We start from the raw sequence: 21,965 nt of genomic DNA on the forward strand, positions 1-21,965 counted from the left end.
TTGGGATAACCTCTGCTCCCTTCATCTTTACAAAGATAGTGTCAGCCATGATGGTCCTTTTCTGGTTACAGGGGATAAAGATCATCCCATACCTCGACGACTGGTTGATTATGGCTCAGACTCAGAATCTTCTGAATCATCAGTTGAATTATGTCCAGGACATACTTCAACAGTTAGGTTGGCTTATCAACCACGAAAAATCGGACCTAGTCCCATCCAGAACCAAGGTGTCCCTGGGATTTCTAATAGATTCTGCACAAATGAAATTATTTCTATCAACTCCCAGGGTGGAATGTATCCAGGCAGGTGCTCAATTTCTTATTCCTCCTCGTCAGGTCATCAGCCGCTGAGCCGCGATTGGCCGAGCACAGTTATGCTCAGCCAATCGCGGCTGAGCAGCTGATGACGCGGCCGGCACTCGGGAAGATCAAAGGTGTTCGGGCCGGCCGGCCGAAGATGACGTTTGGCACAAGATGGCGGACGCGTGTCGGCACGGATCAGGTATGTATAAAGCACTACACTTCCGGGTACACGGGTGGGGGTGGTGCGACACGGGGAAGGGGGCCATTCACAGACATAACATACATTACAAAGTTGTATAACTTTGTAATGTGTGTTATTCTGTGAATAATTTTTTACCGCCGCACTACCCCTTTAATGAGATTCCTAGGACTCCTCGCTTCAGCAGCGGATGCAGTTCCTTGGGCAATGTGGCACATGAGATTCTTACAGACAGAAGTCCTATCTGCCTGGAATCGGAGACTGAAAGATATGGACACAGTCCATGCCCTGTCTACACGAACAAGACAGTCCCTGATGTGGTGGAGGCAAGTTAAACATGGAGTTTTGATTTTAGAGCCACACTGGATCACCATAACGATGGATGCTTCAGGCACAGGATGGGGAGCCCACTTATTAGACAAGACAGTCTCGGGAGTTTGGAGCCCGCTAGAGTCCAGTCTTCCTTCCAACGTAAAAGAGCTGAGTGCAATTTATCTTGCTCTTCTCCATTTCTCTCCGATTATAATGCACAAAGCTGTAAGAATCAGGACAGACAACGTTGCCTGCGTTGTCTGCCTGAACAAGCAGGGAGGTACCAAATCCCCTTTGCTTCTCAAGGAAGTGGAAAAGATTTTCACATGGGCCGAAACCAGGGTGACCAGGCTATCTGCCATTCACATCAGGGGTATACACAACACTCTGGCGGATCGACTAAGTCGAGGACTTACGGTCCCAGGGGAGTGGTCTCTCTCGAGGAGAGTGTTCACTCAAATAACACTCAGATGGGGACTTCCTCAAATCGATCTTATGGCATCAGCAAGCAATGCCAAACTGACGAGGTTTTGCTCCCTGTATAGGTCGGACAACCCGACCGTAGTCGATGCGATGACCATACCGTGGACGTTTCGACTAGCCTACATCTTTCCACGATCGCCATGATCCCCAGGGTTCTGACGAAGATTCGGTTGGATCAAGCGACAGTAATAATTGTGACACCCTTCTGGCCGAAGAGGTCGTGGTTCACACTGCTCATGAATATGAGCAGAGGAGAATTTTGGAAGCTCCCTCTGTATCCAGATCTGATATCCCAGGGACATCATCTGTGCAGGGATCTAGCCAGCCTCAGCTTAACAGCTTGGAGGCTAGAGGGACCATACTAAATACAGGATTCTCTGAGAAAGTTTTGCAGACTCTTTCTCATGCACATAGTGGTGCTACAAATAAATCCTACCTCCGAATTTGGAAATTTTTTCAGAACTGGTGTTCTTCTAAGGAGATTGATCCAATTAAACCATCTACTCCACAATTATTAGAATTCCTGCAGAAGGGATTCGATAAAGGTCTTAAACCCAGTTCTATTAAGGTACAGATTGCAGCTTTATCTGCTCACCTAAATTGGCGTCTCTTTCAGATCCTGGAAATAAAAAGCTTCGTTAAGGCCGTGACCAGACTAAGACCTAATCTAGTGAAACAGGTAGACACTTGGGACTTGTTCCTAGTGTTGAGACGGTTATGCCTTCCGCCATTTGAGCCACTGGAAGAAACAGACTTCAAGTTCCTTTCATTTAAAGTTGCCTTTTTGTTGGCAATTACTTCTGCCAAGAGGGTAGGGGAGCTCCAAGCGCTTGGTTCTGCCCCTCCTTATGTGGTATTTTCTCAGGATAAAGTCATTCTGAAATTTCTTCCAGGGTTCCTTCCTAGCCAGAATCCTGCTCCACACTGATGAGGGGCGACACCCCGAAACAGCTGTCTGTGGATGGTTACCTAGCCTTGGTTTATCCCTTGTCATTACACTGACTTATAGGGCCACTTAATATGGTGGATTTGGTGGTTTCCTAAAAGGAGCTGCCACTTGGCTGGGTCCTTCCCGGAGGGATATCTGGCTAGTCCTGTGTTTTGAGACTCTTCGATGAGGCTCCACAGACTCCTCTTTTGCATACTCATGTTTCCGAGGGGGCAATGCACCTAGGACTTCACTGCATTGAGCGCTTTCATTAGCAGCCGGCAGTGTTGTCATTTGGCTGTTCTCCCTGAGTTCAGCAATCTGTTTCTCCTTCCTAAAGTGGCGTCTCACTCCAACATTAACCAGTCGGTGGTTCTTCCTGTCTTCTCTCCTACGTCTTCGACTGAAGAGGACTTAGATCTCTCGTTGTTGGACGTTTCCAGGTCTATCAGGCTATACCTGGATCAAAGGTAAAAAAGCCTCTAAACCTACAATATCGCGTTGGATCTGCGACTCTATTGCCCTGTGCTATACTTCAGCTGAGTTATCTCCACCTGAGTTTACTAGAGCTAATTCAACTAGGGCAGTGGCCTCTAGTTGGGCAGAACGGGCATCTGTTCCTTTTTAGAACATATGCCAGGCGGCTACCTGGTCTTCAATATCCACCTTTGTCAACCACTATAGGTTGGAATCTATATGTTCAGCAAGAACTGTATTTGCGAAGTCTGTACTCTCTGCTGCTGTGATTGTTAACCCACCCAATGAGGATCATGCGTGCTAGTTCCCCATATGTTGTGATGCCAATGGGACGATAGGGAAGTGAAAATTATTATGTTAATTTGTTTTCCCTGAGACCCATTGGCATCACAAGACACCCGCCCTATTGTTTTGTATTTGTTATAATTTGACTGGTGTGTGGGGAGGTGGGGCTTATTATACTTCCTGGAGGAGGGGAATAAAAGCTCTTTACTTATTTTTTCATTAAAATTCCTTCGTCCCAGGGGCTTGCAGGGGCGATAATACCCCATATGTTGTGATGCCAATGGGTCTCAGGGAAAACAAATTAACATAATAATTTTCACATATCCTGATGCCATAGAGATTGCAGCTGCAGCATATAGATAAAACCGAGTGGTGTGGGGAGGGGTCTGAGTGCAGCCAGAAGAGATCTGATAGACAATGTCATTCTGTAGTTCGAAGGAAGTTAGCTGCTTCAGCAAAGACTATTAGACAGACACATTAAACACAGTGATTTTCAGTTGGGCAGGCTGTGATCACATGACCCAGCTGTGCAGCTGTGCTGGAATGAAACAGATGACACTGTGGGACTACTGATAAGGATAAGGGCAAAAACCAAAACACAGGATCCTAAAGAAAAAAATATTAACATGCAAATAAACTGATCTTATAATCTTGTGATAAGTAGAGAAGAACGAACCGTCAGACTTTTGGTCCGACGGCATCTTCGCTCCATTACTATGCCTGCGATCCCGGGTGCATAGTTGCGCTCCCGGGAATCTGCGGGCAGGATCTTCCAGGGAATTCAAGATACATTCCCTGGATTTCCAGGGAATGTATCTTATATTCCCTGGAAGATCCTGCCCGCAGATTCCTGGGAGCGCAACTACGCTCCCGGGATCGCAGGCATAGTAATGGAGTGAGAGGCTTTCAGACTGAAAGTCCAAAAGTTCCGCTCATCTCTAGTGATAAGTTGATATAGGCAACATGTAAGTTTTTATCCATTAAGTCAACCTACTAAATTCTCACCTGACTGGTTCAAATGGTTTAGGTTCTGGTTGAGGACGGTTTTGAAACATCTTGATGATTTCTCTTATCTCTTGACTGGGTTCGGGTCTAGGAGCCGGTTTTACTTTAGCACCTGCTACCTTCGTCCCTTTCTCAGGAGTCTCTTTAGGTTTGTTTGCAGGAAGCGGCACTACTGGGGGTACTTTTGGGGTTGTTTTTTCTTTAAACATAAAATATACATGGTAAAAATGTAAAAAAAAAAATTCCCCTTTCAAATCAATCAGCGCCAGAAAGTGCCAGATATTTGTAATTCGCATCTATTAAAAAATCTCAAGTCTTCCAGTACGTATCAGCTGCTGTACGTCCTGCAGCAAGTGCTGTATTCTTTCCAGTCTGGAGATCAGGGGAGGTTTTCTATGGGGATTTGCTACTGCTCTGGACAGTTTGTGACATGGACAGAAGTGGCAGCAAAGAGCACTGTGTCAGACTAGAGAGAATACATCACTTGCTGTAGGACATACAGCAGCTGATAAGTAGTGGAAGACTTGAGATGTTGAAAATGTTGGCGAACAACCCCTTTAAAGGGAGCCTGTCATCACTCTTATGCTGCCCGACCCATGAGTCATTGAGGTGGTCGCCTGTGGCTTCTCCTTGCCTCACCGACCTTGGCTGATAAATCTTTCCCTATACCCAAACAGGGGGAAATCTATCAATCAAGGCTAAGAGGGGAGGCAGAGGCCACCGGGGACCACCCTGATGATAGTTTCCACAGCATGAATAACAGGCTCGCTTTCAGGCTGGGCTCGTTGATATAGCTATACCATGCATCTGCATGCTCAGCCACTGATATATAATTTATATCCTATATCATGCTATTACTATATTTCTCTATAAGTGATAACTGTGAATGAAGTCACCTGGCTGAGGCTTGGGTTCAGGTTCTGGTTCGGGTTCAGGGGGTTCTGGTGGTTCCTCATCACTCTCATTCTCAGGCTCTTTTGTTTGAACTGGAAGTAGGATCTTGGAGGGAGGCTTGACCGATTTTACACGAGTCCCATCACTTACTACAGGGTTGGTCAACATTTATAAATATGAAATGTCAATGGTAAGGATAAAATGTTTAAAATGCATATGGTGGTAACTTTGGTCTGTACTTACCCATTTTTTGGAAGAACTGCCGCCTCTGTTGGAAGGTTTTTCTTTGGTAAGAATACTCCGATTCCTCCTCTTCATCCCAGTACACCTAGATGACAACTCATATGTAATTATATGTCATTGGCATTACCCTCTACTCTGCATTACTGATGCTTGGCTCTAATAGGGTGCCTACACAATGGCATGACGTCCTTTACAAAGGAACTGCTCCAAGTGTGGAACCAAAACTAAGTACCATATCCAACATCTAAGCTTAAAGAGGATGTACCACCAGGTACATCCTCTTGAATTTAACACACCGATAGATCAACGCTGTAATGGGGAAGCCGGTGCCGCGGTCCGTTTTTTCAAACCGCGGCCCTTGTACGGCGCCGTTCTATCCAGCGGTACCGGGCCGTGCTGAAGCACTGGAGGTCGGCCGGCCTGCCCCCAGTGGGAGGGAATTCCCTCTCCTCAATGATGTGGCTTCATTAGAATCTGCTGGATAGAACGGTGCTGTACCCGACTCATGTGGAACCAGGCCGCGGTTCGAAAAACGGACCGCGGCATTGGCTTCCCCATGACGGCGCCAATCTATCGGTGAGTTAAATTCAAGAGGATGTACCTTGTGGTACATCCTCTTTAAATATATATATGCACTATATGCATTAGTGGCAAGACATTGAAACCCACCATTGTTGGTGAGATCATAGCAGGTGGAACTTCAGCTGTTGCAAAACTACGATTCTCATCATGACTGGACAGTGAATGCCAAAGATTTGTCAAAACAAATGCTGAAGGTCCAGGGGGTCTGAATGAGCGTGTGGATCGGGGATTCCTTGTTTAATGTAAATACTCATTTGTTGTATTGTTTTTTAGTATGTTTATAATACTGTTTTTATTCACTTCACATGTGTATGTACGTCACCACTTAATGAAGCTATTTGTGTAGCGTGGTGACGTGATGATAGGAGGAGGTCCGAAGAAGCGCCGTAGAGCGTGAAACAGGCTGTCACCACTCCGTTAACGTAGCGTCTGCTCACATCTATGTCCGCACTATGTCCATTTGCTGAAATAAACTAAAGGTTTTTAGAAGACTTCGTGGGTGAGTGCAACTACTTTACTCTTTGTTCTTGCTTGATGGGATTTGTTGTTTTGAGACAGTTGAAGTTCTGCAGGTTCCCCATCCATGGTCTAATGTGTATGGAGGCCTCCCAACTGGCACATGATGTCAGGGAAGAAAAGGATTGGGCGTGTTGGATTTCAACTGCTGACCCTTTTGTTTTTAGGGAAGCAGAACATTAATGGCAGCAGCATATCCTGAAGCAGCATATCCTCCTCTCCACTTCTCTGAACCTCTAAGCTTTCAAGGGACCCCCAAACAGCCCGGCAGGTTACTGACCACAGGGGAAAGATGATAGCCAGCCTCACTAAAATAAAAGCAGGTGTGCCAGCATACCTGTGTGCCCAACCACCACTGGCGTCACGACAACATAACACCTGGCTGAGCTATTCCCCAACCAACCACTACTGTAGTGGAGTCACACTTCACCATCTGGCAAGTGTCCGGTCATCCACCACACTGGTGGATCACCACATTTGTGTATATATGGGGGAATTAGGTAAGATCTGGTAGCTGTCAGAGAGCTATTGATGGTGAATGGCCATGTATAATCCCTCACTTATTGGTCCATAATGCAATATTTTTAACTGTAGTTCAGTAGTTCAGTTTCACCTTGCTGGTCACACATGCTCAGTAATAAGGTTTTGAAAACTAGAAACCAATTGTAAGAAGCTCATCAGAAGGGAGCACAATATGGGAGGCTGGTTTTTAACAACCAGGGGAACGCAAGGGTAGAAAAAGCCGAAGCAGACATCAGCAATGCATGATGGGAACTGTAGTCTGCTACCCAAATGGGCTACTGCTGAATGACCACCAACCCACACTTGCTGCACTAAGAAGGAGCACATGGTTGACAAAAAATACTAACACAACATCTTTCGGATGCTTTGCGGCAACTTACATCAGGATGGACAATGTAATCCCATATTATATTTTCTATGTATTACCTCTACTGGTGTTTGTGGCTTCTGTGGCCTCTGCGGCTCTGGCTTGGGTGCTTGAGGAGGCGGACTAGGGTTTGGAGCTGGTTTTGAAGGAGGGGCAGGAGGTGGGTCAGGGACTGGTTTTGGACTCGGAGGTGGGACAGGGGCAGAGGATGGTTTTGGTGCTGGTGCTGGCTTTGGTGCAGGTTTAGGAACCACTCTAGGCGGGGAAGAATCTGCTCTGTTAGGTGGAGGTGGATTCCGTTGCTGTTGCTGCTGAGACATCATTGTTGCCTGGAGTGTCATCTGTTGGGCCTATAAATAAACACAGAATGGCTATAACCAGTATATCTAACCATGGGCACATAATATAGATGAAACAGGGTGATGAAAAAAGGGTACTGACATATAAAGACAGGGGTACTCACCAAAAGCAGGGCTTGTTGCTGAATAAATGCTTGTTGCTGTGCGGCTAACTGTGTAGGGTCTACAGAAGGCATCACAGGCTGGGGCATGGGCACTGCCTGGGGCATCATCTGTGGCATCATTTGTGGCATCATCTGAGGCATCATCTGTGGCATCATTTGAGGCATTTGAGGCATCATTGCTAAAATTAAAAGGATTTTTTTAAGACTCCATTCCATAGCACTAGGATACTAGTGGTACAATGATTCTACCCTACAATTTCATTCTAACCTACTGAAATGTACCATACAGTCTTAGGCTGGGTTCACACTACGTATATTTCAGGCAGTATTTGGTCCTCTTGTCAGGTCCTCATAGCAACCAAAACCAGGAGTGGATTGAAAACACAGAAAGGATCTGTTCACACAATGTTGAAACTGAGTGGATGGCCGTCATATAATGGTAAATAACTGCCATTATTTCAATATAACAGCCGTTGTTTTAAAATAGCAGCAAATATTTGCATTAAATGGCAGCCATCCACTCAATTTCAACATTATGTAAACAGATCCTTTCTGTGTTTTCAATCCACTCCTGGTTTTGGTTGCTATACAGCCTCAAATATACAGCCTCAAATATACGTAGTCTGAACCCAGTCTTAAAGGTAATCTGTCACTAGGTTTACGCTGTCTTAAATGAGGGCAGCATAAACTAGTGATAGTAATGCTGAACAGATGAGTGTATTACATCAATCTGTTCAGCCATTCTCCTAATATGCAGGAGAATAGGATTATTGCCACACCCCTTCCCCTGCTGCTGATTGACTGCCTATACAAAGCATGAATAGATAACTGACAATCAGCAGCTGGTGGGTGTTTTCTGCTTCTCATGAATATCCTTGCTCTTGCTTGCTGGAAGCAAGAGCAAGGATGGGTAATGTATGCGCCAGCAGCGAGATGTTTCAAAACCGTCCTCACAGAGGCTGTTACACACACCCTGTAGGAAGTTGTTACATGGGTAGAGGAAGTGTAGACCCACACATAGTCAGTCCGGAGTCAGTCTAGTCTGGAGTGTGGTAGTAGACAGACAGACGCTCATGGCGAACACAGACTTTCCTTCTTAGAGCAACACTTCTACCTATGATGCAGTGCTAAACACTTACAGAGAGGACAAGTCAGAGATCACCCCAACCCACGCCGTGAACATCTCTAAAAGTGCAGGACAGTATCCTAAGGCAGAGGAACTGATCCGGATAGAGTAAAGCAGCTAAGAGCCTACGCAAAAGGTGGTATAGCGACAGAGGTCGAAACACGGGCACAAGTACTCTTCTTTCAAGTATTCTTCTTCTTCTAAAGTTCTGGCAGAGCACAGTACTACATTGGGTTGGGACTCTCATGACCTACTCCTCTCCACTACTCTGAACTCTCTCTACTTTTCTCAGCACGCAGCCAAGTCAACACTGCTACACTATTCCACTCTCTACATCATCAGCTCTAAGTACAGATCTAGTGAAGTTAAGTCTGTATTAGCCAAGTATTATTCACCTGTATCACAGAAAATTCTTACGTTAAAAGGAGGTTTATTTATGCTATTTGGACTCAGTGATCATTATAACAGCACCTACACACAAGCCACACCGCCCTTGGGTTATCTCCCCTTTCTGTGGGTGGTGGTACCAACAGTCCGGGTGGGTCATAACTTCACTCCGAACCACCGTGATAAGCACCCAAGGGACCCATCACAACCCAGCAGGTCACCGACCATTGGGGAAGGGTATAGCCAGCCAGAAAGAACTAAAAGCAGGTGTGCCTCCATACCTGTGTCATGACAACCTACCACCTGGCTGAGCTATACTCTACCGACCAACCACCACAGGAGTGGAGTCATACAGTACCATTTATGTACAATAGTTCCAATGGACACACACTATCAGCATTGGTCTCTGCCCCGCAGAGTTAATTAACCACAACGTAACAGGTCCAAGGATTATATACAGGATTAATTAGCTTTTTTTAGAACAACAATTACACCACACAAAGCTAAATTTTAAATATAATAATTTTTATTTGACATGATTAAAAATCAATTAAAAGATCTTTTTAGTGCAAAAGGGAATCCAGCAGTAAGTGACAACCAGAACACCTCGGTCTAACAAAGTCCTATTATATAACACTATACCATGTAAACGTCTAAGTCAATATACAACTAACCATGTAGTATATCCACACAGCCTCGGATGGCTAAGAACAATGTCAGCCCATACCCGCAAATACTTAGAATAGTCTAATAAGACGCTTACCTATCGTGGTGTCTGGCATCAATAACCCCGACGCACGTTTCGCGTACAGGTCGCTTTACAGACGCCCCTTGATAAAGAGACCTGTACGCGAAACGTGCGTCGGGGTTATTGATGCCAGACACCACGATGGGTAAGCGTCTTATTAGACTATTCTAAGTATTTGCGGGTATGGGCTGACATTGTTCTTAGCCATCCGAGGCTGTGTGGATATACTACATGGTTAGTTGTATATTGACTTAGACGTTTACATGGTATAGTGGTATATAATAGGACTTTGTTAGACCGAGGTGTTCTGGTTGTCACTTACTACTGGATTCCCTTTTGCACTAAAAATATCTTTTAATTGATTTTTAATCATGACATACAGTACCATCTAGCAAGTGACCGGTCACAGCTGCAACACCACACGGCAGCCCACCACCGCGTATTCACATAGAAACTGACAGGACCTTGGATCGTAATGGATCTTGCTGCAAAACTCGCAGCGAGATTTCCACTGCGATCTTTTGTGTGTGAAACTGCCCTACACGTAGCGCTGCCTGCATGGGACCCGGCCCCTTTAACCCCTGCGCCGCTGCCGGCCACCCGCAGATTACAGCCCCGGCCCCCTTAAACCCCCCGCATGCCCGCACGCCCGATCGCCGCCCTGGCCCCCCCGCATGCCCGATCGTCGCCCCGGCCCCCTCCCGCACGCCCGATCGCAGCCCCAGCCCCGAGCATACATCACCTGCTTGGGCTGTGACTGTGTGATGCTCCCGGTTCCCCTGCACGGCAGCACAGATGCTGATGGGGAGCATCACACAGCCACGGCGATCGGGCGTGCAGGGGGGCCGGGGCGGCGAACGGGCGGTGCAGGGGATTAAAGGGGCCAGGGCTGTAAGCTGCGAGCGGCCAATGGTGGCGCAGGGGTTAAAGGGGCCGGTTCCCATGCAGGCAGCGGATCCACTGAGTGTATGGGACCCATTGAGCTTCACAGTACAGGATCCGCAGCTGATTTCGCTACAAACTCGCAGCATGAAAATCCGCTGCAGATCCGGTAGGTGTGAACGCACCCTTAAAGTGTTTCATGCTGCCTGGGGTTCAGGCAACATTTAACTAGTCACAGGTTTCCTTTAATTTAAAAAAAAAAAAAAAAAGAAAAGGAAATGTGTTTAGCAGCAAAAATTAATACTAATACTATGCAAATACTTGCAATTTGCTTACCTGGCATACTGGGCATCATTGGCATGTTTCCCATTGCAGGCATCATTCCATTCACCATTGGCATGCTATATGAAGGTGCTGAGCCCATCCCTGTAAAAGCTAAGCACAATTACAAAGTTATCATTTCGGAGAATTTTTACACCATTATTACACCCGTGCTAAAAATTATTGGAGGAAATTTATCAAGGGCTTTGTGCCTATTTTTAGGTGAATAATTGGATTTTTTACCCATTTTTGATCTAAGTTCTATTTCTGAACCAGTATTCGACAGGCAAATATTTTTTAAATGCGACTTTTTTTCTGCCTGTTCTGAGTATTCACCCAAAAGTTCCCATAATCCGGGATTAGCACCCAATTTATCATTTGCGACTTTTTAAAAAATCGCACAAACTGGTGAATATGGTTACGCAATTTTTGCGACTTTTTATTCAGATACATTTTAATAAATCAGTCACAAGAGATTGGAACAAAATATCCACCAATCCCCATTAGAATAGTCACACACATATTAGACTCCTTAGTAAATGTCCCCCATTTGTGATGTATATATTTCTATTGTTTTGTGCCATAGTTGATTTAAAAACATTTTTTTTCTGCAGAGTAACCCTTTGATGACAAGTATCTGGTGATGGGTGTCTGACTGTTGGGACGGCAATAACTCATGAGAATAGTGGTCCCTGTGAATGGAGCAAACATCAAGCATGTGTGCTGCTGATTTATACACCTGGGGGACAAGGGACCTCTATTCTGGAAGATACCAATGGTTGGACCACCACTGATCAGATAACTATCATCTATCCTGTGGGGAGATTAAAAAATAAAAAACAAGTGCATAGAAAAACAATACATTTTTGTATTCCTATGCCTTTATGTTTTCCACGACTCACCATTGGAGCCGTATGAATTGTGCCTTGTTGGCATGATACCTCCACCACCTTTCATGCGCCTGTTGAGGTTTTCAGATCTCTCCAAATCCTGCAAGGAACAAATCCGGAGATGTGAGATGTGTACCATGGCTGACGGAGGAAGATATTAAGAGGTGGGATGACAAGGGTAAGAATGTAGACATTTTACTAACGGTCGATGTGAACACAGGATTAAAGAGCTGGTCCAAATAGTTCTCCACTCTTTGGGGACCTACATCAAAGTGTAATAAAAAAAAAAAATAGATTAGAGCAGAACTCTGTAAACTGGTGAAAATCTTTTTCTTTCAAATCAACTGGTTTCAGAATGTTATATAGATTTGTAATTTACTTCTATTTAAAAAAAAAATCTCACGTCTTCCCATACTTATTAGCTGCTGAATATCCTGCAGGAAGTGGTGTATTCTTTGCAGTCTAACACAATGCTCTCTGCTGCCACCTCTCTCCGAGACAGGAACTGTTCAGAGCAGCAGCAAATCCCCATAGAAAACCTTTCCTGTTCTGGACAGTTCCTGTCTTGGACAGAGGTGGTAGCAGAGAGCACTGTGTCAGACAGAAAAGAAAACACCATTTGCTGCAGGACATGCAGCAGCTGATAAACTTGAGATTTTTAAATTACAAATCTATATAACTTTCTTGACTTGAAAGAAAAAGATTTTCGCTGGAGTACCCCTTCAAAAGCAAGGCTGGCTAAATGTTTATGTAAAGAAGAGGACCATAAGCGGAAGTACCACCAGTACTGCCCTGATGATTCCAGCATTTATAATCCTTTTCTCTTAGGTGAAGATTATGTATCTCTCATACTGACCCTTATATAGGAATCTAGCACAATACTTTAAGGTGATGAGCAGTAGTCTAACACTTTTACCTCCATTTATATTTGTAGAGTAGGACTGGTCTAGGTCAGGTGGTAGAGAAGGTGCTTGCATTGGTGGTGCTGGTGGGATTGGAATATTATCTCCAAAGCTATAAGCAAGCAGAAGTTAATAACATTAATTCCATGTAATGTCAGCAAATGAGTTAAATTGTTATTGTCATATTGGTCATATGCTACCATACCAATATACTATAATACAAATAAATCCTTACTTATCAAAAGGAGGAGGAATTGGTGGAGGTGGAGGAGCTGGTGGAGATCCTGGTGTGGGACTAGGAGGTAAGCCAGGTGGAGAGAAAGAAGGATGTCCAGGAGGGAGCTGTGGCGCCAGATCAAAAGGAGGAGCTGGGATCCCGTCATTATCTCCAAAAGGGTAGTCCGAGAAGGGCAGTGACGGGGCGCCATCTTCTACCTCCGCGATCAGATCCAGTAATAAATCATCACCACATAGGTCAAGCCACTGATTGTCATCCAGAATGGATATAGACCAACCACGGGGGTTGTCACCAACACCTCTGTATTAGAAAATGATATAGAAAAATATGCACATGGAAGGACTACTGTATTTATATTGGTCTTACATGAAGAATATTCCTATTTCTTGGCCAGTCACCGATGGACGTTCTTACCTGGACTGCAGCAGCCAGCCGGCTAATTGTTCTGCAGTCGTCCATGAATCCACCTCTGCTGTATATTTTTCCTCTAAAACAATACAAAAAAAACATTAAGTCTGGTTTTCTCGATATTCATGACTGTTCATATCATATTCATATCAGCATAACAAAAAAGCACTAAATACTACAAAATTGTCTAGTTGTATTGTATATAAGCTTAGGGATCCAGGGTGACTGTGTAAGCTATGTTATTAGTATGGCCTTACTGCAATGACACCTCACCTTCTCCTGGATTGTTCTCATGATATGTGCAAGTATTAACACTCAGACCCACACTGATCAAAACTTTAAAGCAGTGGCACTTTAAAGCAACTTTGTACTTTAAAGCATTGGCACTTTAAAGCAACTTTGTACCCACAATCTGCCCCCTCCAAACCACCTGTACCTTCGGATGCCGCTTTTAATCCAAGATCTGTCCATTCGGCAGGTGATGCAGTTATTGTCCTAAAAAGAAGTTTTAAACTTGCAGCCCTGTGTCAAATTGGTGTGGCCTAGCTCTGGGATATTGCAGAGTGGTCAGCATATCAACTCCAAATGAAACAGTGATCCTCCTGTCAATTTATTAGCTCTATTATATAAAGATGACCTGGAACTCACCACTGTACGTATAGATATCCACCACCATCTTCCCCTTTCTCTCATTGGCTGTCCACTCCAGCAGAGTCGGGGCATGTGACCGCAATATAATAATATCATTCGGTTTGGCTCGAAGCATCTTGCTCTGACATATGGCCTTGTATCCTTCAGAGCCTTGGTCTGATACATATCTGTATGAGAGTAAGAATTACTGGTATCTCACAGGTAAATGGTATACGTTAAAGCGTGATTTCTCTCAAACTTTTGATATGTTGCTGCCCATGGTGAGACTAACAATTCCTTCCATACTTATTATTATCTATTCAGTCTCCTTCCCCCAGTTCTGGGCTGTTACTTTTTAAAGGGACAAAAATCTGTGTTTGAGTTTTTCTCTCTGTCTCCCCCTCCTCCCCCCTCCCTTCTGAGACAGATGATGTAAACATGTTCCTGGCAGGCCCTATCTGCAACTTTGTAGCTTTTCTGTAATGCTGGAAGGGTTAATCAGAGGTTAAGTTGCTGATGAACTCACTTTGATTATGCCTCCAGGAATTACAAAGTTGCAGATAGGGACTTGTTTACATCAGCTGTCTTGTAAGGGAGGGGTGAGGAGGAAGAGACAGAGAGAAAAGTTCACACAGTTTTTGTGTCTTCAGCAGAAAGCAGCAGCTCAGAAGTGGAGGAAGGAGACTGGATAGATAAGAACAAGTATGGATGAAATTGTTAGTCTCACCATGGGCAGCAACATATCAAAAGTTATGTTTGAGTGGAATACCTGTTTAAAGTTGATCACTTTTTAGGAACAAAATGACTCACTTGAGCAAAGGTTTCTCCAGTGTTGGTGAGGGAATGAGACAGCTCAGTAGACTTGATAGCAGCAGCCATACTCGCTGACTTTGCTCCTCATTGTTGTTTTGTACGGTAAGAGTTGCAGTTTGGCAGAGCACCTCATCAGTAAGCGATGGTTGGCGCAAGCAGCGTTCTACAATGTAATTCCCAATGATCCTCTGCTGCCAGGGCTGCATCGTAGTATTTCCCATAAAACGCAAGGCCTGGTAAGAGCACACATAGATCAGTCGCTAGTAACACTTTACCAGTGTGACCTGATGTAGGAATAAGCGTGTCTCTCACCAGCTTATACAGCTCCAGTGCGGCTCCATTATCATAGTGTGACACACGGGTAAGAGGATTCTCAAGAGGTTGTCCTAAGGGCGGGAGCGTGGGATCCTGTGCAGACACGGAAACACAGGTAAGATGAAAGAACTATTTATAGAGGCTATACATAAATGATAGATAAATGTGATGAATACCCTGAAATAGGAGCGAATAAAGATGGAGAAGGGATAATTGTTTATGTCAGGAGGAAGCTGCAGGACGCTCTGGGCCTTGACCTGAGGCGGAGGGACTTCTGTGATTCCATTTCCTTGTGCCTGGGACCGCGCTATGAGATAATGATATGTCAGATGTTACTGGCTATAGAAACAGTTAAATAAAACTGCAAATATACTGACATCCATATGAATAACCTACAAAGTCATACCTGATATTATCCCTGCTTAAAGTGATACCACTAATATAAGATTTCCATATCACCTGAATGGCGGTGTCGCACACAGTGTAATGGTGCCATCCATTCCTCCCATCTTCTCATGCATATGTCCAGTTTGGTGCACTGGAGGTGGGCCCAGCACCCCTGTGCACCGATATCTTCTCCCCTGACGTGTCAGTCCGGAAACAGACTTAATTCTGAAGGCAGCACGTCACTGAGGGGAGGAGATATCAGTGCACTGGGGGTGCTGGTCCAGCCTTCAGGACACCAAATCACTTGGAAAAATATAAACCAGAGGCTTAGGAGTCTAGTGGGTGGTCCCAATCAGTGACTGACAGTTATTAATGTGCAATTTATTGAGCAAGACATCCTAATGGACTCTTAAATTTAGGGGCCTATTCCACGGAGCGATAATTGGCCGAATCGGCCCGATTTGGCCTGTTATCGCTCCTTGGAATAGAGAGAACGATCAGATCGTGTCATCGGCTGATGGTTCATTTAGGTTCAAACCTTTAATCATCGGTCGCCACCCGTGCATCGCTATGTGGAATAGCAGTGCGCGGCGGGCGACGGACGATTTAAAAACATCATACTTTACCTATCCAGGCTGCAGGTCTTCTCCTGCGCTCCTTCTCCCGATCCCACGCGCAGCAGCAGCTTCAGAGAGGCCTGTCTGAGCTGACAGACTGATCAGCCAATCACTGGCCGTGACCGCCGCGGCCAGTGATTGGCTGAGCGGTCTGTCAGATCAGACAGGCCGCACCGAAGCTGCTGCTGCGCACGGGACCAGGAGAAGGAGCGCAGGAGAAGACCTGCAGCCTGGATAGGTAAAGTATGATGTTTAAACAAGGGCTGCAAGGACATTGGTAACAATGTCCCTGCAGCCCTTGCTAAACGATTATTGGACCGTGGAATAGGCCAAGTAAATGAGCGCCGATCTAGCAGGTCGGTGCTCGTTTATATTGTTTATTGGGCCCTGGTCGGTCCGTGGAATAGGACCCTTAGAAAAAGCAAGAGATTCAATCAATAAGTTACAAGTTAGACCGAATATTTTCCCTTAAGTGATATATCAATCTGATCTGCTAATGGCAAGATGCAAACCCAATGCAGATAGGAAAATTACTAAAAGCAGCCTCTCTCCTAACTGCTAAAGAAAATCCCCATAAAAAATAATGAGGCCTCTGGCATACCATCTGCAAATAGAGTGTACCATCCCACCACAGTAAGGTGGCCTCATGCCCAAGATGGACCCTACACTGTGGCCTTTCCCTGGCTAATAATAAGCCTATGCTCTGGGCATGCAGGATCCAACTAATACTGGCAAGAATAACCACCTGGGTGGGATGGGTGGAGTGCACGACCAAGTGGTGGCAGCCACTCCCCCATCTGGAACACAGACGAGAATAACAAATTTGTTCAGCTCTCCTGCAACACCATTGACACTAGGCAGGATCACATTGAGACAGAGCCTCGTTATTTTTATGGAGTTTTTTTTTTAGCATTTTGGGGGCTGCTTTTAGTGATTTTCATATCTGTAATGGGTTTATGTCTTGCCATTGGCAATGAACTCTTGCATTTTTTTGTGTTTTTGTGTGTCTGCGATTTCAGCCATAGCAATGTGCTCCTGCCTAGTGTGGTGATTTAGGAGAGCTGACCAAATCTGTGTTTTTTTCTGTGTTCCAAACGGGGGAGTGGCTGCCTCTACTTGGTCGTGCACTGAACCCATCCCACCCTGTGGGTTATTTTTGCCTTTATTAGTTGCAGGGGTGTAACTAGGTTTCATGGGTTTAAAAAAAACTGCAGGACCCCCCCCCCCCCCCTTCCCAACATACTCACCTGGCCTGGTGTGGTTCCCTGGAGTGCCAGTGAGCTGGGAGAACAAAGGAACACTGCACCTAGCAAGGTGAGTATGTGTATGCAGTGGTCTCTTGTTGCTGGAGCACTGTGAGCTGTTGGGTGGCCACTAGTACCTTGGAGGCAAGTCATGCTCTGCCACAAGACCCAGGCCCTACTGCACGGGCCCCATAGCAGCTGCATGGTCTGCTTTCATGGTAGCTACGCCACTGATTAGTTGGATCTTTCTTGCCCAGAGTATAGGCTTATTATTAGCCAGAGAGAGAGTGTAGAGTCCATCCCGGGCATGAGGCCACCTTACTGTGGTGGGATGGTACACAATATTTGCAAATGTTAACCAAGAGCCTCATTATTTTTATGGAGATTTTCTTTTAAAATTATAGTAAAGCTTTAAATATGTCTAGAGATGAAAAAGTAAAATAAAAATAAAAAGGGGCAGCCTGTAAATGAAGCAGAACACTCTCCTAAAGGGAATTCCAAATCCAGTATGAACTGAAGCTGTAAGGTAAACCTCCGTGCTCACCATTTGCAGAGTTCAAAACAGCAGCGAGCTCAGCAGGCACGTCCAATGTAGACAGGTCCTGAGAAAATATAAGCATTGTACCATCAATGGTAGCGGTATTATTCTTAGATGATGCTTTTATATGTCATAATACATAAAATATTAGGAGGGGATTTATCACAATGGGGAAAATGGAAAACTGGAGAAGTGGAAAGAAGCAGTATGATCATGAGAAGGTGGACTCTGTATTAATGTCTTTGCATCCTAAGTTCTATATTTGTATACAAACTATTATGACCAGGACTCTTCCAGTGTATAAAACTGTTAAAAAGAATGCACCACTTCGCTTAGTGAAAACTTTTTTTTTCATACTACCTGGTTGGCACCAGCGCATAGATCCGGGTGGTGCTGTCCATTTTTCAAACCGCCACCCGTTTCCGCAATTTTCACCAGTTTCTCAATCTGCAATTAGGTCCACTCTATGCAACGGAGGCAGGCCCAGCACCCCCAGTGCCCCGATATACTCTCCTCTGGATGACATGTCTCCATCAGAATCAAGTTTGGCCATGTCACTGAGTGGAGGGGATATAGGTGGACTGGGGGCCCTGAGCCGCCTCCGGTGCTTAAAGCGGCACGTATTGCATTTTTCCTTAGTAAGCAAAGCGGTATATTCAGTTTAAAAAACGTGCTGCTGAAAGGAGTAAAGGAAAACAAATTTAGATTCTAAATTGTGAACTTCCCTTATGTCACTTAAAGCAACACAATTGTAGGGATGTGGCTAGAAGAAGTCCCTATAGAAAAATCTTCTGTACAGATCTTAAAATAAAACTTTCAAAGAAAGGTCTCCTATGGAGTCTCCAAAAATAAATTTGTTTGATAAAGGCTAAGAGGCTGCGTTCCATGTCTGTTCTTGTAATGGGGGCATGCGATGTCCCTGCTCTCTACCATGACCATGCTCTCCATCGCTAGTCTTTTTTTTTTTACTAAAGGTAGCATTTTTATCCAAATATATAATGAAAAAGCGGCCCAGGTCCAAAGCAATTGAAGTGATTTGAGAAGCTCCATCTTGAGAAAGAAGTGGATAAGAGCTAGCCTGATTGATGTGGTAAATTGAAGAAACCTTTGGCCTAAAGAATGAAAGGAATCTGAGAAAGACCTTAAAGAAATACTATGCACGGCATAGTGGCATAACTAAATGGGTTGCAGCGGTTGCAATTGCAACCAGGCCATGTATTCAGTAGGGGCCAGTGGCGTAGCTATAGGGGTCGCAGTGGTCGCCATGGCGACCGGGCCCCTACGCTAGGGGGGCCCGCACATCCCCCCTTGCCACTTGTCTCTCAGCATCCCGAGAAGCTGCGGCCGTGCAGCTTCTCGGGATGCACTGATCGCTTTGATGTTCTGCCCGCACAGTGAGCAGGCGGAACATTAAAGCGATCAGAATACAGGAGCAGGACCTGACAGCGTCCTCCTCCTGCATTCCCTCCCATAGGCTGCCGGCACTTCATACCAGCAGCTTATGGGACGCCGGGACGTGACCTCTCCGGCAGGCGTGATGATGTGACGTCCCGTCCCTGCGGCTCGCAAGATGGAGCCCAAAGAAGAGGAAGAGCTGCTGCCTGCACAGCGCAAATTAAGTGAGTATGATGTTTGTTTTTTTAGGGGCACCTCTGGGGGCATTATTAGTATATGGGGGCACCTCTGGGGGCATTATTAGTATATGGGGGCACCTCTGGGGGCATTATTAGTGTATGGGGGCACCTCTGGGGGCATTATTAGTATATGGGGGCACCTCTGGGGGCATTATTAGTTCATGGGGGCACCTCTGGGGGCAATATTAGTATATGGGGGCACCTCTGGGGGCATTATTAGTGTATGGGTGCACCTCTGGGGGCATTATTAGTATATGGGGGCACCTCTGGGGGCATTATTAGTATATGGGGGCACCTCTGGGGGCATTATTAGTTCATGGGGGCACCTCTGGGGGCATTATTAGTTCATGGGGGCACCTTTGGGGGCATTATTAGTTCATGGGGGGCACCTCTGGGGGCATTATTGGTTCATGGGGGGCACCTCTGGGGGCATTATTAGTTCATGGGGGCACCTGTGGGGGCATTATTAGTTCATGGGGGGCACCTCTGGGGGCATTATTGGTTCATGGGGGGCACCTCTGGGGGCATTATTAGTTCATGGGGGCACCTCTGGGGGCCTTAGCTCATGGGGGAACCTCTGGGGGCATTATTAGTTCATGGGGGCACCTCTGGGGGCATTAATAGTTCATGGGGGCACCTCTGGGGGCATCATTAGTATATGGGGCACCTCTGGGGGCATTATTAGTTTATGGGGGCACCTCTGGGGGAATTATTATTATATGGGGGCACCTCTGGGGGCATTATTATTATATGGGGGCACCTCTGGGGGCATTGTTAGTATATGGGGGCACCTCTGGGGGCATTATTAGCTCATGGGGGACCTCTGGGGGCATTATTAGTATATGGGGGCACCTCTGGGGGCATTATTAGTTCATGGGGGCACCTCTGGGGGCATTATTAGTATATGGGGGCATTATTAGCTCATGGGGGCACCTCTGGGGGCATTATTAGCTCATGGGGGCACCTCTGGGGGCATTATTAGCTCATGGGGGCATTATTAGCTCATGGGGGCACCTCTGGGGGCATTATTAGCTCATGGGGGCACAGCAGGGGATCCTACATACAGGGGGCACAGCAGGGGATCCTACATACAGGGGGCACAGCAGGGGATCCTACATACAGGGGGCATCCCACACAGCGCAGTTACTATGGGAACCTACAGGAGGGAGAAAGGAAAGGAAGCTGCTAGAAATGTGCGGAGCCTAAATTGTTTGTCTCGCAGGTTCTGAAAAGATGAAACGTATCTGGAAGGAATCATCATGGAGGACTGGGCCGGATGGAGAGGAAAGGGGAAAGTGACGCCTCAGATCAAAGAAGACGTCACCTGTGAGTCACTGTATGACACTTTTCTTATTTTGTAGAACATCATTTAGTAGGGGCGCCCGAGGTGACAGCTACTACATTATCTGTACTCAGAGATATCACTGTTATCTGTGGTGTTACATAGGACTGCAGGTGACATCTACATTATCTGTACTCAGAGATATCACTGTGTTATCTGTGTTGTTACATAGGACTGCAGGTGACTACTACATTATCTGTACTCAGAGGGATATCACTGTGTTATCTGTGGCGTTACATAGGACTGCAGGTGACTACTACATTATCTGTACTCAGAGGGATATCACTGTGTTATCTGTGGTGTTACATAGGACTGCAGGTGACATCTACTACATGATCTGTACAGAGAGATATCACTGTGTTATCTGTGCTGTTACATAGGACTGCAGGTGAAATCTTCTACATTAGCTGTACTCAGAGATACCACTGTGTTATGTGGTGTTACATAGGACTGCAGGTGATCTCAGGTGACTTCTCCAGGTTGCAGAAGTTCAAACTTCATCGTGCCCTGCTGACAGTTTATTATGGGAGTTGTAGTTTTGCAGCATATGGCTCTTCAGGTTGCAGCACTACAACCCCCATTGTTTCCAACTGGCAGTTTATGATGAGAGTTGTAGTTTTTCAGCTGGAGAGTCAAAGATTGGAATACAATGATTAGACAATGACACAGTACAGTCCATTAATTATAGGGGGCAGTAGTGCAGTACATGAGGTGGAGGCAGTGACAGGGCATTAGAACATGGTGGCGCATTAGAGTAATTGGATATAACATTAGATATGACTTTGCCTGATCGGGTGAGATGGGGGGCCCCAAGCTAACATTTTGCACCAGGGCCCATCAGCCTTTAGCTACGCCCCTGGTAGGGGCCCACCCTACACAGATATAGCCAGCACCAAACATTTTCCAGTGATCTACCAGCTGTAAAGATTTCTTCAAGCTCGGCTGTGTTCACAAATTTTTCATGC

At 45.7% G+C, this 21,965-nt stretch overlaps 1 protein-coding gene across 2 annotated transcripts in view; it reads right to left on the reverse strand.

The window, feature by feature from the left end:
• The window catches only part of MYO15B (myosin XVB), a 66,728-nt gene that overhangs the window by 36,015 nt on the left and 8,748 nt on the right, over positions 1–21,965 (reverse strand). For both annotated transcript variants that reach the window (XM_069951695.1, XM_069951696.1), the window contains exons 3-18: positions 18,031–18,088; positions 15,415–15,545; positions 15,236–15,331; positions 14,921–15,156; positions 14,129–14,298; positions 13,487–13,559; positions 13,070–13,372; positions 12,849–12,946; positions 12,136–12,194; positions 11,945–12,032; positions 11,058–11,156; positions 7,579–7,757; positions 7,175–7,465; positions 5,129–5,213; positions 4,888–5,034; positions 3,992–4,190 (exon numbers count right to left, since the gene is read on the reverse strand). In XM_069951695.1, coding sequence (XP_069807796.1) covers positions 3,992–4,190; positions 4,888–5,034; positions 5,129–5,213; positions 7,175–7,465; positions 7,579–7,757; positions 11,058–11,156; positions 11,945–12,032; positions 12,136–12,194; positions 12,849–12,946; positions 13,070–13,372; positions 13,487–13,559; positions 14,129–14,298; positions 14,921–15,156; positions 15,236–15,331; positions 15,415–15,545; positions 18,031–18,088 — 2,312 coding nt within the window. The remainder of the gene's footprint in view (positions 1–3,991; positions 4,191–4,887; positions 5,035–5,128; positions 5,214–7,174; positions 7,466–7,578; positions 7,758–11,057; positions 11,157–11,944; positions 12,033–12,135; positions 12,195–12,848; positions 12,947–13,069; positions 13,373–13,486; positions 13,560–14,128; positions 14,299–14,920; positions 15,157–15,235; positions 15,332–15,414; positions 15,546–18,030; positions 18,089–21,965) is intronic.

The sequence above is a fragment of the Dendropsophus ebraccatus genome, chromosome 14 (genome assembly GCF_027789765.1).
Source record: "Dendropsophus ebraccatus isolate aDenEbr1 chromosome 14, aDenEbr1.pat, whole genome shotgun sequence".
In the NCBI taxonomy this organism is placed as follows: Eukaryota; Metazoa; Chordata; class Amphibia; order Anura; family Hylidae; genus Dendropsophus; species Dendropsophus ebraccatus.